The sequence below is a fragment of the Impatiens glandulifera genome, chromosome 2 (assembly GCF_907164915.1).
Source record: "Impatiens glandulifera chromosome 2, dImpGla2.1, whole genome shotgun sequence".
Lineage (NCBI taxonomy): Eukaryota > Viridiplantae > Streptophyta > Magnoliopsida > Ericales > Balsaminaceae > Impatiens > Impatiens glandulifera.
The window spans coordinates 55,620,651-55,636,923 of record NC_061863.1 but is presented as its reverse complement, the minus strand read 5'-3'; the positions used below and the strand labels follow the sequence as shown (position 1 = coordinate 55,636,923).

The window sequence follows — 16,273 nt, the reverse complement described above, 5'->3', positions numbered from 1 at the left end:
AAAATAAATAACCCATAACTAGCTAGTCACAATAATAAAAAATATATATAATTTTTAATTAGTTAAATTATTATATTTTTATTATTAAATTGAATGATTTAATAGTTAGAAAAAAGAGAAGATATATATAATTATTTGAAAAAGTATAAAGTAAAAGATAAACGTCAAAAAGGAAATCTACGAGTCAACTTAAAGCCAATAATGTAAAAATCAAATTCACTTTTCTCCGTCGCTCCAGTCCAGAATCCAGATAGATAGATTCCATGTGAGCTTTGCTCGAATCTTCAATCTATCCAGTGCAAAAATGGTTGATCCTTCTTCAACCTCCGCCGATCACGCTTCCGAATCCGAAGCTCCACTTCTAAGTACTGCAGACATCGTTGAAGGAGTTGCAGACTACAAAGGCCGTCCAGTCCAAAGATCAAAGTTCGGTGGATGGAGATCCGCATCCTTTATTATAGGTACACGCAATCACCTACCTTAATTATCTTGTCACTTGTGAAAAGAATTGAAACTGCTGTTGGCGATTTCACTGTAATTCAGGAGTGGAAGTTGGCGAGAGATTTGCTTATTACGGAGTAAGCTCCAACTTAATAAGTTACCTGACCGGTCCGCTAGGTCAGTCAACAGCGACTGCTGCAGTAAACGTGAATGCGTGGTCAGGAATTGCTTCTTTGTTACCGCTCCTTGGAGCTTTTGTTGCTGATTCATATCTCGGACGTTACCGCACGATTATCATAGCTTCCTGTCTATACATCTTGGTTGTTTCTCCTTTTTCTTGTCATATTTCTCATACATCACACATGGAAACTGAACTTAGTGTAGTATTATAGGCAGTTGTTATGCATATGGTAATTTCATGCACTGTGTTGTTTTGCTCAATTTTAATTTCATTTTCATTAACATCTTTAATAGGCACTAGGACTGTTATCCCTCTCCGCTGTTCTATCATCCATTGGCTTTTCAGATTGTGGAACTTCGTCGAGTTCTTGTTCCCCTCCACTAGTTCAAGTTATCTTTTTCTTCTTTTCATTATACCTGGTAGCTGTTGCACAAGGAGCTCACAAGCCTTGTGTCCAAGCTTTTGGGGCTGATCAGTTTGATGCACAAGATCCTAAAGAATGCAAGGAAAAAAGCTCTTTCTTCAACTGGTGGTATTTTTGTATGTGTGGGGGGACTATGGTAACCCTTGTGATTATGAACTATATACAGGACAACATGAATTGGGGTCTTGGGTTTGGAATCCCCTGTATTGTAATTATCTGTGCACTTGTAATATTTTTGCTCGGGACAAGCACATACAGGTTTGGTACCAGAACTGATGAAAGAAGTTCCTTGGGTAGAATTACTCGGGTATTCGTCACGGCAGCAAGGAATTGGCGAACTAAATCTTCAGAAATAACTAATGAAGAAGAGGCTCAAGGACTTCTACCATACCAGGGTTCTCAGAAATTCAGGTAAGTGGACAATTATACTGTTTAATTTGAGTTGGCAATGAACAATAAAGAAGAAATGGGCATGTCATTACAACAAATTTTATAGTCTCCTAACTTTGAAAGTCATTGGAAACACTTTTTCCTGTCAGATACCTCATCTGGATATGGATGGAGATGAGATCATGCTTGGAAACAAAACTTGAACAGTCGCAAATTAAAAAATTTATTGGCGGTTTCTGATCTGGATCCAGATCCAGAATCAAAAAGTGTTTTCAAATGGGGCTCTTGGGTGGTTCAAATAGAGAAAATATACATGATATAAGCTAAAAAACTTCTACTTGTTCACTACTAATTGGATCACCACCTCACAGGTTTGTTAACAAAGCGTTGCTAGCACCACCAGATGGTTCAAACAAAGTTGAGAACACATTCAGCATCTACGAAGTAGAAGAGGCGAAGTCAATCCTTAGTCTTCTTCCAATATGGGCCACATGTCTTGCATACGCCATTGTATTCTCGCAATCCTCAACGCTTTTCACAAAACAAGGCGTTACAATGGATAGATCAATTGGTCCAAGCTTCAACATACCAGCTGCTTCCATCCAATCCTTCATAAGCCTGTCAATTGTCATCTTCATCCCCATCTACGACAAAATATTTGTTCCCATAACAAGAACTATAACCGGAAGGCTCTCTGGTATAACCATGCTCCAAAGGATTGGAACAGGGATCTTCTTATCCATCACTTCCATGATAATTGCCGCTATAGTGGAGAGAAAGAGGCTATTGATCGCTTTTCAATATGGTCTTATTGACAAACCGAAGGAAACTGTTCCAATGAGCATTTGGTGGTTAGTACCGCAATATGTGTTGTTTGGAATTTCTGATGTGTTCACTATGGTCGGTTTACAAGAGTTTTTCTATGATCAAGTACCGAGTGAACTGAAGAGCGTCGGTTTATCTCTTTATCTTAGCATCTTTGGAGTGGGGAGTTTGCTGAGCAGCCTTCTTATTTCTGTTGTTGAGAAGACTACTGGAAGAGATGGGCAGGACAGTTGGTTTTCGAATAATTTGAACCGGGGACACTTGGACTACTTCTATTGGCTATTGGCTGGGTTTAGCACGTTTTCCTTTATAGCTTATGTGTATTCTGCCAGGCATTACATTTACATTCGAAGAAGTGCAAGCTGAAATCGCTGATTGTATCAGGTAACTTGTATATCAACTGCTTTAAGTATTTTTGTTGTTGTTATTATTATGTTTGGATTGGAAGTTAATCTGTCAATTATTCTCTTATTTGTGTCTGGTCTACTGTGTGAAGGAAAAAAACGTTCTTACACCAAATTTATAGCCGAATTGTGCTTGAAAGTGTAGATATTTATAGAATACTTTGTGGGAGGCATCGTCTCGAATTAAGATGAATAAAATGTAGTCTGTTTTGTTAGTTCTTTTGGTAAGTTGGTGCAGTAGCCTTCTTCTTATGAGAAGTTTTTCCAATTTATAGTCTTCTAGAACTGAGCTTTGTATAATTGTTTTACCATTTGTATGAGAATATTTATATTACCATTTGTAATTCTGACCACACACAGTGAATACAACAGTGTTCTCCACGCTTACTACTTCCATTTAAAAACCTTCAACATGGTATCAGAGTTTTCCAAGAGAAACCTCTATTAATCAATCTATGAAAAACCTGACCCAAAATAGAGGAATGTCATTCCTCAATCACTCTATTATTCTAAAACTCGACTAAAGGAAACTATGTTGAATGGCGTCCCCATCCTGAAAGGATGAGCCTACAAATTGGAGGTCACATCCATTTAGGATAGCACGTCATAAATTCGAAGAGATCACATCCTTTTAGGATGGGGACACAATAGAACATAATTCTCTTTGGTTGAGTCTGAGAATGATAGATTGATTGAGAAATGACATTTTAGTAATTTTGGTCAGGTTTATCAAAGATCATTTAATAGAGGTTTCTCTTGGAAAACTCTGATACCAAGTTGAATGTTCGAAATGACAGTAGTGAGTGTGAAGAGGAAGAATACTGTTGTATTCACTATGTGTAATTATAATTACAAATGGTATGTATAAAATCTAGAGATAGATCAAAAACTATGTAAGAAGTGTTACATATTTGTTGTAGTTTTGTCTCGAAATTACAGAAATTTGCATGCAAAATGAACTAGGATAAAACCTAATCACTGAGCAAAAGAGTGTGACCCGAGGCTTCTGTTTTGAGTACACTTCCCTTAAAACAATTCCAATGAGCGGTTGTCTCTCAAGCTACACCGAATCATGTAATAGGTTTCATTACCGCACGAAATTGCTATAATTTTTATCATTGGGAAACAAATAGACAAATATTGAATGAAAGTTTTCCAAATTTAGGAATCTTTGTGTCGGAATTGCTTTCAAATGTAGAATATTTTAAACATTCAATGTTTCCTACAAAAGCATAAAAAACTGCCAAATGAATCAAAAATCATGCTTTAATGGCATTCAATTGTCAATTATTTGCAAATGAAATTGAGGCATTCATTGTCCTTGAACAATCAAGGAATAAAGTCAATTTACTGCCTGATCATATCCTTTTTGTTTTAATGGCAACCAGAGGTTAAAAAGCCTTTCAATTTACTTTTGAATTCAATGCCAATTCACATCTAATTAAATGAACAACTTTAAAGTTATGCATATTCATGCCAGAGGCCTCTTAAAGGCATTCATTAATTGTTATCCCTTGTTTGAATTCACAAAAAAAATGTTATGTAAAAACACTTCATTTTGGTATGCTCTTTGAACATGGGACAAACTCATTATTTTGATTTTATTCTTAGAACAAACTTCATTAGTTTTTAAAATATGTGATAAAAAAACATAAAAACATAATAATAAAGGTAGTAAATAGGAGTTTCTTTCATGGTAATGGAGTTCACCAAGGAATGAAGATAATGCTTTATATATAATAGATAACCCACTCCTATATATAGGATGATCACACTAGGAAATTTCAAAATAGAATAATTCCATTATTATAACATGACCTAAAAATAAGATTTCAATGACCCACCAAGGATATATGATCTAAAAGATTTACTATAAGAAGAATCTTGGAAATTATTTAAAGATTGACAAAGTTCATAAGAAATTTTGTAAGTATCCCCCCACCACTCTAGTTTGTAAATACACTCACTTTATAAGTTACCATGATTCATTACTTTTGTATTGAACATTTGGATGCTCATGAGAAATGTGTTTCACCCTTGTGCATATCAATTATTTGAATATATTTTAAACATTATCAAGACTTGTGAGGCCCAATTTGAAAACGGCTAAATGCCATCTGGATGCTTATCCAAAACCCAACATATTAATGTTTATGTACAATTTATTTTATTTTCAAATTATAAATTTTTTATTTTGTTAATTCTTTGAAATGAGTCTAATATCTTTAAGTTGTTTCTTCTAATGTTAAGGATTGTCTTAATTTTCTTTTTTTAGTTTCACATAAGAATTAATATAGAAAATTTGAAAATTTGTTTTTCATTTATTAAGAATTAATTTTTTTTTAAATTAATTTTTATTTAATATGCTTAGTCAAAATGGTATATCTAATTTTTTATTATTATATAGTATGCATCTTAGTCTTAATGATAATGAAAGTTCACAATTAAAAGAGATATAGGCATTATTTAATAAAATTATGAGTACGTAGAAACAAGAGGGTTATATAAATATTGTAAATAATAGTAATAAAAATAATTGTCTAAAAAATAGTAATTTCAAAAAAAAATAAAAACTAATTTTAAAATATCTGTGTCCAATCCAACTATACTCTTCATACCAACTAATTTTAATAAAAAAATAATTTTCATCAAAAATTCAACTTAATTAAATATCATTTTACTTCTTTTTCTTTTTTTATTTATTTATTTACGTTACTCACTCTATTAATCAAACATTAAAATATTCTTTATTTAAAAAATAAATAAATTATTTTATTATTATTATATATTAATAATAATTTAATATATACAACCAGACCTTAGTTTCAAAACCTCGAAAACACCAATGATCATGATTACCAGAGTTCTGAGTATTTTCACTATCCTTGTTAGGCTGGGCCCACCACAGGATCACATGAAAGCTGCCATATTTAAACTTTGAATTCAAAAATATTTAACATATTAGAATAAATCACTTTTATTAATTTAATTTAAATATATAAAATGAAAAAAAAAAATCACTACCTTTGAGCAGCTATTGATTGTAATTTGTATGCCTACTTTTTGTTTGCATAATTCATGTTACTGTGAATTTTGTTTATTTTATTTTAGTTAATTAGAATCACTGACTAATTACTTATATATTATTTTTCTCAATAATTTCTCCACGTGATTGAATATTGGTGCTAACCTTTCAAAATTTTGAGAACATTCTCCTGATGAAGAAGACGCCTAAACCAAAAAAAGAAATAGATATAAGAAATCTCACTTAATTAAGTTTTAGGGGAATATACTATCATGAAAAATAAAAATCAAACATATATACTCTTTAAGCGTTTAACAAACAAAAAATTAAGTTGTAACGATTAAAAATATAAAAACACACAACGTTAGTGTTTCAAATCAACTTGAGCGTTTAGTGAATAAACTAATACGAAAACGATGAATCAAACTAGCATTTTATATATGTATATGATTGGTAGCACATTTGGCTTACCTTGCATGCATTTATATATTGGTCATCATGACCAGACATTATTATTGTAGCACAATTAGAATGTCACCAATTCTGATAAAATAGGAAAATCCTTGTACAAACATGGACAGAAGGCAAATAAAGAAAAAAAAAAGTAGGTTTTGACAGCCATGTACCAGGCCATCACAAAGAAAAAAGAGGGGAATAATCTCTTGGCATGCACCAAATTAAAGTTGAAGCAATTATTAATCATCATTAATCTATTCGTAACGTCAATAACTCTATCTTATCATTGTTATTTGTTCTGATTTATTCGATAAACGCTCAAATATGTTTCATTTTATCTATTTGCTAACGTTATTCTAACATTTAAGTTTATAAGTTGAATCAAACTATATATATATAACCCTTAATCCCATAAATTAATCAATACTACAATATTGCCAATTATTAAACATCCAAATGCAGAGGATTAATACTACCTGTATATACATATTATATAATACAACAAATTAATTAAATAAGCCAAATTAAGATTTGATGATGACTTTCATAATTCTTATTTATATATATATAAATTGTTGGTGGGTATGAACGAATGATTAATACCATATCATGACAACTTGCAGTTAATGAAATATATATAGTTTTATATATATCCATTGCCAGATCCAACTAAATATTAATTTGTTGCTTGAAATTACAATTAAGGTTGCCAGCTCCAACTTAATTTGTTGCTTGGAACAATCAATGTTGACAGCTCCATTTTTGTTGCTTAATTGGAACAATCAAGGTTTTATATTCTTGTATATATTGTTGTGTAGGAAACAAATCTCTTACCAAGTTTTTGTAGTTTTTGAAAATGATAAAAACTCATTTCATTATCTAGTCGTAAAAATCGTAACTAAATGGCGAAAACCCATCATTTTTTTGTAATAAGTTATTCAAATATCACTAAAAATCATCAAAACAACTCCCGTATTAATCCTTTTTGTCGGGTCTTTTTCAAGCGTAATTCACATCACTATGAAACTTGTAAACTTCTTTTTCCGTAAAAACGGGTTCACAAATATAAATATATATGAGAAGAGAAGAGAAACAATGAAGACAATAATAAATACAATAATTAGAGTGATACATTAAAATATCAAATCGTTCAATAGACGGTTTGAGAATTTGTTTTTCTTACCTAGTTGTTATACAATATATATATACTTGTAACACACAAAACTCTTAGTATATTATAAAATTGATAATAATTAAGAAAATATTGAACTGGTAATTACAAATATAATAAAATAAAAGAATTATATAGACATAAAGAAAAGTTGTCCAGGAACCTCATATTACATGTCTCTTTTTGTGGTTCATGACTCACATTCCACACAATCAGTTGAATTCAATTTTCCGTATTTAGATTGATATTACTTTTATTTTAGATGGGGTAAAAATAATAGTAACTAATTAATTTGTAAAATATAAAGTAATAATTAAGTGGAAAAGAGAGCCTATAAGTAGAAATAAAGTATACCTAGACATCAACTTATAGTTTAAACTTTAAAAGGCTTTATATAGAATATATCTAGACATTAACTAATTGATTGAGATATTCAAATCAATAATTCTATTTTTTATTTGTGTTAATTATGTTGAAAGTTGAAACCTCATTTTACACAAATAATAAAACAAGACTTACATTAATATTATAAACTTTTTTATTTGTGTTATGTTAAGAACTTAAGATTACATTGATTTTATAAAAACAATTGTAGATAATTAATTTAAATAATTGAAGAAAAATAGAAAAATATGTTTAAAGAAAGTCACAAGCTTTGGCGAATGCTTTAACCCTTGAAAGACGGAAAGCGGGAAAGAGAGAAGAGACAAATGGGTCCCAAACGACCGTTGCAGTATCATTCGACACATTTTTGTAATAGTGTTGACATATATTATGCATATTCATACATTTCTATTATATTCTTAATTTGAAAATAATACGAGAGTGGTAAGAGTCGACTTAAGAGATTAAAATATCACGAGTTCGATTTTATTTGAAAACGCTTTGAGTTTAAGCGCAGAATCATGGCGGTTGCATTTTATATTCTCCTTTAATTCAAAAAATATATATTATATTTTCTTCAACATTTCTTTCATTTATTTAAATAAAAACTTATTTGTTCTTGGGTTATAAAAAGTGATTATTGGGTAATTCATCAATATAATTTAAGCTATAAGAATTCTTATTTTAAATATTATAGATTAAGGTTATAAATATTGTAGTTCTACTATTCTCTAAAATTAGAATAAAAAATTTAATTAGAATTAAAATTATAAATAATTCCTAAGTTAAGACGGGCAGAATTAAAGTTTAAAAATATATACATTTTAATTTTATTAAATTATAATAATAATTTATTTTAATTTAGTTTAGTTTAATTAATAAGAAAACAATAAAATAATATAGACTCACAAAATTTTAATTTTAATTCCAATTAAAAACATATCAAACATAGATCACTTGTCCTTACATTCTCATAAACAACACCTAATTCAAAATTGTTTCGGTTTGTTCGAAGTCACGAGTGGTTGAACGAAATGAGATTTGACTATTCATATTTAAAGATTAAATCGTTTTTGCGATATCTTAAAAGGGTCGAAATCGTGAATATGTGTGGGGAGAAAAAATAAATAATTATTTTTGTAAAATTTAAAAATCATTTCATTTTTATTAACACGTGATAAATTATTTATAAAAAAGAATATGGCAGGTTAAATTAATAAATGAATTTTTCATCCTTTTGAGATAAATTATCAAATAAAAAAATTAGAAGAAAATTCAGAGTCTCCAACAACAATCGAAAACTTATTAAAATTAATCATAAAATGAGATAATTATTTGTTTTTTAAATAACAAGATCTTTATTTTTCTATTAAAAGAAAGAATAAATATATTTTAAGGAAATTCAAGACTTACTGGCACTTAAAAATAATAATATTTATTTATATTAATGTTGAGAGGTTTATAAAAGTGTTAAATTGTAGACAGAGTATCTTTTAAAAGATATATATATATATATATATATATATATATATATATATATATATATATATATATATATATATATATATATATAAGTTTAAGAAGGCTATATATATTTTTTGTTACTATTATATATATTATAGTCTTAGTATGATTATGATTCTATTAAAATTGAATATTTTCTTATGTGTAAAATTTTAATTTATTTTACAATATATGAATAAAAAAGTTATTTTACCATAGTTATAGATTCATCAACATTTCATGTTTTCTTGAAATTGAGCACTTTATTTTTTATTTTATTTTTATAAATATACACTTAAAAAATTTTGAGCTTAGAGCCATAATACAAATTAACATAACACCAATCTAATTAGATTAAATAACTTTATTTTAAATATAGTATAAATTTATTATATATTTTTATTATAACCTAAAACATAGCAAGTGAAATATTTTTATTTTCCGCTTAAGATATTCCAAATTTCTTTTCATAATATTTTTTCAAATATTTTTCTTAAAAATTGAGTTGTATGATTGATGATCATGAGTAAGATTCATGACATTTGACAAAAATAAAAATAAAAATAAAAATAAATAATAAAAGATTAAGCCATAAAAAAGTCCAGGCATTCTAGACTATCTTCCAGTTTGTGATACAACTTAATTTTTAATTCTCAAAATTAAGTCACAATTTTATAAATTAATTTAAACTTTAATTTTATTTTATTTGTAAATCAAATAATATTTATTTGAATTTAAAATGATCCAATTGTGCCCATGACATTAATGATTACACTGATATTGTGTGTCTAGGTAGGACCTTAATAATTCATTCTATTTTAAAATACTTCAGTATTTGGAATTGTTTGATATATTAATATATTTGGATCAATTGTTTAAAAATTGATGTTTTTTTATCAGAAATTGAATTATTTGTATTCAATAATTAAAATATAATATAAAGGGCTGTTTGACATGTATCATTATTATTATTTTTTTTTTTTTTGTAAAGGTCCATATTCTTGTTTGATATATATGAATATTTCTTTTTCTTTTTTTTTTGATATAAGATATTTGAGTTTTGGAGTGTAATTTAAATCATTATATGAATCATGCTTTAAATTATATTTAAATTATAGTATATTTTTGTCTTTATATTTAGTTTAAAGATTTTTTAGGTCAAGATATACATCATATTAATTTTACATATTTACATTATTTTTTAAATCATTGTAATTTTTTTTATAAATACAATAAGCACACTGTATTTCTTTTTGGAATAAAAATCAATTCTTGATAACAATTAGGTCTACAAATTTCACCACTATTTACCTTTTTAATTGAATTCTTTATACTTATAAGAGGAAATTTTCAAACTGTTATGGGTATTAAAATTGTCCCCAACTCCCAACTGCCAAAATAAATTCTTCCTTATTTTATATATATATTTCAAATTTAATGTGGTGTTATATTCATCTTATTTTATTTGTTATTGACGTATGCATGCGAATAGCAGCTGGTAATATTTGACAAGGATATTGGATATTTAAAAATGTAACAATCAAGATATTTTTTTTAGAATACCAAATTCCGCAATTACTTTAGAGTGCAATTAATTCTCGTGAGTTAAACACTCGTAAGACATCTGGGATAGGATAATTAAAGATCGATAATAATGTTGCAAGATATGAATTGATCAGATATAAAAATTATATAAATAAAAAAATTTGATGTAAAGTTTAGATGTGGATAAACAATAAAATAGACCATCCATTTAAAAAAATGGAATACAAAGTTGGAGGGTTCAATGTTCAAACTAGTTCTACATTGTCATACAACACCAAATGATTAATAAGAGCTTGTTTAGTATATAATTATTTTAATAATTAATGGGATTATTTAAATAATTTGTTTGGTAAATGAATTTAAAAGGTATTATTATATAATTTTTTTTTTCAAATAATGAAGAATATTTTGATTAATAATATTTTGATATTATTTTTAAAAAATCAATACAACAAGGATTTAATTATAAGGTGGAGAGTAAAGAGTTGAGAAGAATCTTCAACAACCACAGGTGACTTTGTTGTCCTTTTGCTTTAGAGTTTGTTTGATATGTTTTTTTTTTTTAAAAATTTTGGAATTTTATGAGTTTAAAATAAATAAATAAAATATTTGATAAAAAGGTTGATTGATTTCTAAATTTTTAGAATGAATTATTACAAATTTATTTTGAATGAATGATTGATTTCTAAATTAAAGTAAGAATATTTTGATATTTTAGTTTATAAACAATATTGTATTAGATCATTATTTTTTAAAAAAAAGACAATTCAGATATCAAACCAGCTCTAAAATTGACTTATGAATTGTTTGTCCTTTCAAGCAACCATAATTGTCATCAATTACGAATTAAGAGAATATTTACTAGAGATTAATATTTTCATCATGATCTCATTCGATAAGGACTTTGTCACCCATCCATCCACCATCTCATATATTAAAAATATTTTTAATAGTTTAGCTGTGGATTCGATAAATTTAGAAATTAGAGTTGAAATTTAAGTATGTTTAAAAAAAAATAATGAGTAAATTAAGAATAAAACGAGAAGATAAAAATAAGATTTGTTTTTTTTTTAATTAAAAAAGTAAATAATTAATTAAAGTAATATATATTAAAGGTCGTATCACATTTTACGTGAAAAAAAACTAAATAGTCACATAGATCCACCCTAGTTTGATCTAATTTTATTCTAAAAATAATCATTTATCTAACAATTAGTAGTTTAATCAATTTTGTTTCAACTTTAAATATCATATATATTTGAAATCAACCTAGGCATAATCTTTATTTTTTTAAGAATAATAAAAGAAAATACAAATGAACAAAGTAGTAAAATAAAAAACAATAAAAGAGTAAAAGTAGCAACAACAAAAATTTACTCAAATAACAAAAATGAAAAAATAATTCATAAAGCTTCTACAAAATTTAGAAATATTTTTTTTTTAAAAAGAAAAACCTCGGCTAGAATGATAATCGATAAGAATAAAACTTATATATCAAATACTTATTAAGAAAAATTAAGATTCACTTAGACAGTCCTATCAAATCTTTGTTGAATTTTAAGTATAAGGTTTTGGGTTTTATATATTTTTTGTCTGATAAATAGAAATTACTGAAAAAATAATAATTTAATTACTTTTATTTCTTCAAATGTAGGGCTCATAATATTTATGACATTTGTCAGTGGGATATGGCATGGAAGTGTTGCCATCCAAACATCCAACTCACATTAATGTGTCCAGGGCAAAATTTGTCTTACTTCAATAAAAAAAAAAATATATTCAAAACTTTGAAAGTTTTAATTAAAATTATATATTTAACTTACAAAATAAATTAACATTTATATAATAACAATGATAAGATTTAACAAACAAAAAAATTATTATAAACTAGTCAAAGAAAATGTGAAGGGTAATTTATATAAATGATACAGTTGAGTGTTTCTTTATTGGATTCAGTCAAATGATGGGTTAGTTAGTTAGTTATATTTTTATAAATATATAAAAAATAATGTAAATTTAATTTAACATTACAAATACAGTTAGAATCCTTCTTAAAACAAAAATTTGATTATTATAAAAAAAAATATCTTAAATGACATTATTTCAGTTTGTCTAAGTATTTTTTTGTTTGTCGATTCATTTGTCCTCTCATTATATATATATAATTAGTTAAAACATTATTTAATTTCCGATATATTTATTCATAAATGTATATATTTAGTCATTATTTTTTATAAATATTATGTAATTAGTTTTAAGATATATATATATATATATATATATATTATCCAATAATTTTGTAAATAATTTTTAATATACAAATGATGTTTTTAATAAGGCGGTTTATTTCTTATCGTATAATAAAAAGAATGTCGAATAGTTTTATATCCCTTTGTAAAGTTTTCGAATTGCATTGTTTTGTGTTTATAATTTTTTTTGTCAAATGATTAGAGTTTAAAGACTTGAACTCGTGAATAGTCTTTACAACTAAATTATGAGTACTCTCTCATGAAAATAATTTGGTTATATTGTTCATCTCTAATAAATAAATATTTAAATTAAATTAATATAATAAATATCCATAAAAGAAAACAATGTATCACAATTATTTTTTCAAATAAAATTATTTTAAAAAATACAATAATTATTCACGTTATTGTTTAAATAATTAAAACTCACCGAGACATTTTAAGTGACAAGAGTTATTTTTAAGAGACAAAATATCACATATTTTATTCCCACTTATAACATTTTAAATAAAATATAAGTCATAATTAATTTAAATTAATAACTATGAAGAAAATAATAGTGTATTGATGTTATGCCAAACAAAACTAATCAATTTGATTAAATTTTAACAAATTTATCTTGAAATTTTTTTTATGAAAAAATATTATCTTTAAATGTGTCATCTATTTATGTTATTTATGTTATGATAATTAAATTAGTTCACCTTTTTTATTAAATGATAAGTCCAACTTTTAAGAAAATAAAAGGTAAATAATTTAATTCTTTTAGGTCCGGTTTAGATTGGAGTTATTATAATAACATAGAGAAGAAAATGAATAATAATTGATGATAATTTTGAGAAGATGAGAAAAATATATATTAATTTATAATAATAAAATAATAAATAATAATTTAAAATATAAATTAATTTAATATTTAAGGTAATAAATTAAGTTATGTGATTGATTAGAGAAACAGTGAGATGATATTTAAGTGGGTTGGATTATTTAAATAACCCAAATCGAACAAGTCGTTATAGACTAACATATATATCATGGCTATGTGAATGTAATATCAAATTTTAATAATTAATATTACTTTGAACTTTTTAAATCATTGTAATCTTGATTGCTTTGTAATTTTGATTATTTATGAAGATGTAATTAATCTTGTCTAAATATATTTGTTCACAGAAGGAGAAGGATGGAGACAATCTTGTACAACTACATCTTATTTAGATTACTCTTTTTTATTTTGAAAAATAGATTACCCAATTTTGTGAAGACCTAATTTTGAATGGGTTTAAATATTAATAGCCTGTTGAAAATATTGATGTAAGGAATTTTGATAGAAAATGTTGAATTCTTTTATTTAGTATTTTGAAAAACTTGTCATGTTTAATGATTATTTTATTCATTAGTTAGACCTATCTCAATTAAAGTATTTTAATAAACACATTTGAATGGCATTGACAATAAGTGAAGTTACCACAACAACTTTGGCAAAAGAATGCAAAAAAATGGATGCAAATAATAAAAAAGAAGTAAGATGCAATTCCAAGAACATATTTTTACATGTAAGTATATTTGAAATAAATTGATGAATTATTAGTTAGGTACACTTGCTTTTAAATAGGATTTATAAGCATGAATATAATAACTGATTTTTTTTGATTTTTTTTTAAATTACAGAAAAGTTCAACCTCAAAAGGTGTGGAAAAGGATATGAAATTTGAATTTGGATTAAATTTGGTACATTGACATAATTATTCTTTCCAAGAACAGTGACATAAATTTCAAATTCATCCAATCATAATGTTGTTTGATATATTAGCAACAAAAAAACAAAAAATTTATAAAAAAAATCTTAGCATCTTCAGATGAAAGGTATAAACAGGCCCCAAACTCTTTAGATATTTGTATAGTGCATCCACTTAACATTTGTATGTGAAAATTCAAAAATAAAATAAAATAAACTTGTATAAATTATGTTTACTTATTTAAAGTAGCGAGATTTTTGTATTTTGTACCGTTAAAAACAAAATTATCATAATCATATACCTATCGACTTATAAATTATCTTTATTATTAATTAATCTCTTCTTTAACAACTTTTATCTACTTACTTCGGTCAACCAACAATCTTATTTTCATCTATTTACCAAGTCATTTTCGTCAACCAAATATATTCTTATTACACAATTATCTCTTTTTTAACGATTTTTATCAACTCACTTCGGTTAACCAACATATCCTTTATTATCTAAGCATCTCCTCTCTATCTTATTTTAAAAGCTCATTTACACGTTTTATTATTTAAATAATTAATTATTCTTTCACTTATCTTTTCATAATTAAATTAATTAATTAAAATATTAAAATAATTTTTATATATTTTTTAAACTAATACTATTTCATCAGTTATTAATATATTTTAAGTATTTTTATTAATAACCAATTTTTTTAACTTTATTTAAATAATCTTAAATTAGTGATTATTTAAATAATATAAATGTACCATCTAATACAAATCTATATACATTGATATAAAGTTATTATTTGACTTTACTTGACTTGAATTTTCACAATCCTTGTACATCCTGCTATATGTTTGTTATAACTTAGGTAGAACTGAACTTGTAATTTTAAAAATTATAATTTAAAGTTGTAATAAAATTATGTAATTTATGAAAATATTTTAAATAGAAAGAATTTTAATTAAAGGATTAAAAATTTCCTGACTTATTCTTAATAAAAACATCTTAAGTTACAGTAATTGTGTATGTGGCGCAATGTTTTACTCATGTCCCAATAATTAATTCTAATAACTAAATATTTTAGTTAAAAATATATAATAAAATTATTTATTCAAAGTTGATTTGAATTTCATTCACTGATGACATGAAAATAAATATGGTTGGATGTAGATTCAAATAATATTTTATTTCAATAATGAATAAAAAATATTTATTTTTAATAATTGAAAATATTATAAATTTTTTTTTTGACAATTTAAATAATTTAATTTGTGAGAGAATTGTAATGGAAAAATAAAAAACAGTTATTTTGTTATATTCCACATAAGTCAAATTACTCTTGTATTCTATTAATCTTGTTGGTTTGATGTAGATTCTTTATCATCAAATAAATGATATTAAAAGTCATTCAAATATTCTTTTAAATTATTTAAATTAAATAAGAAAAATTCAATTAATAATTACAATATTTAATTATTAAAAAAATGTCTGCTAATAAGTTATAAAATGTTACTTAATTAAAAAAAAGTCTGTTTAATT

General features: G+C 25.5%; 1 protein-coding gene across 1 annotated transcript; it reads left to right on the top strand.

Moving 5' to 3' along the window:
* The first annotated feature begins 208 nt into the window (after positions 1–208).
* Positions 209–2,880, top strand: LOC124925522 (protein NRT1/ PTR FAMILY 5.10). The gene is made up of 4 exons (XM_047465545.1): positions 209–461; positions 544–761; positions 916–1,457; positions 1,808–2,880. Exons 1-4 carry the CDS (start codon positions 305–307, stop codon positions 2,625–2,627), a joined length of 1,737 nt encoding a protein of 578 aa, XP_047321501.1. The 5' UTR covers positions 209–304; the 3' UTR covers positions 2,628–2,880.
* Positions 2,881–16,273: the final 13,393 nt, after the last annotated feature.

Coding starts and splice junctions, on each gene's coding strand:
- LOC124925522 (XM_047465545.1), top strand. CDS start 305: ATGGTTGATCCTTCTTCAACCTCCGCCGATCACGCTTCCGAATCCGAA. Junction 762..915: donor CTTCCTGTCTATACATCTTG/GTTGTTTCTCCT, acceptor CATCTTTAATAG/GCACTAGGACTGTTATCCCT. Junction 1,458..1,807: donor CAGGGTTCTCAGAAATTCAG/GTAAGTGGACAA, acceptor ACCACCTCACAG/GTTTGTTAACAAAGCGTTGC.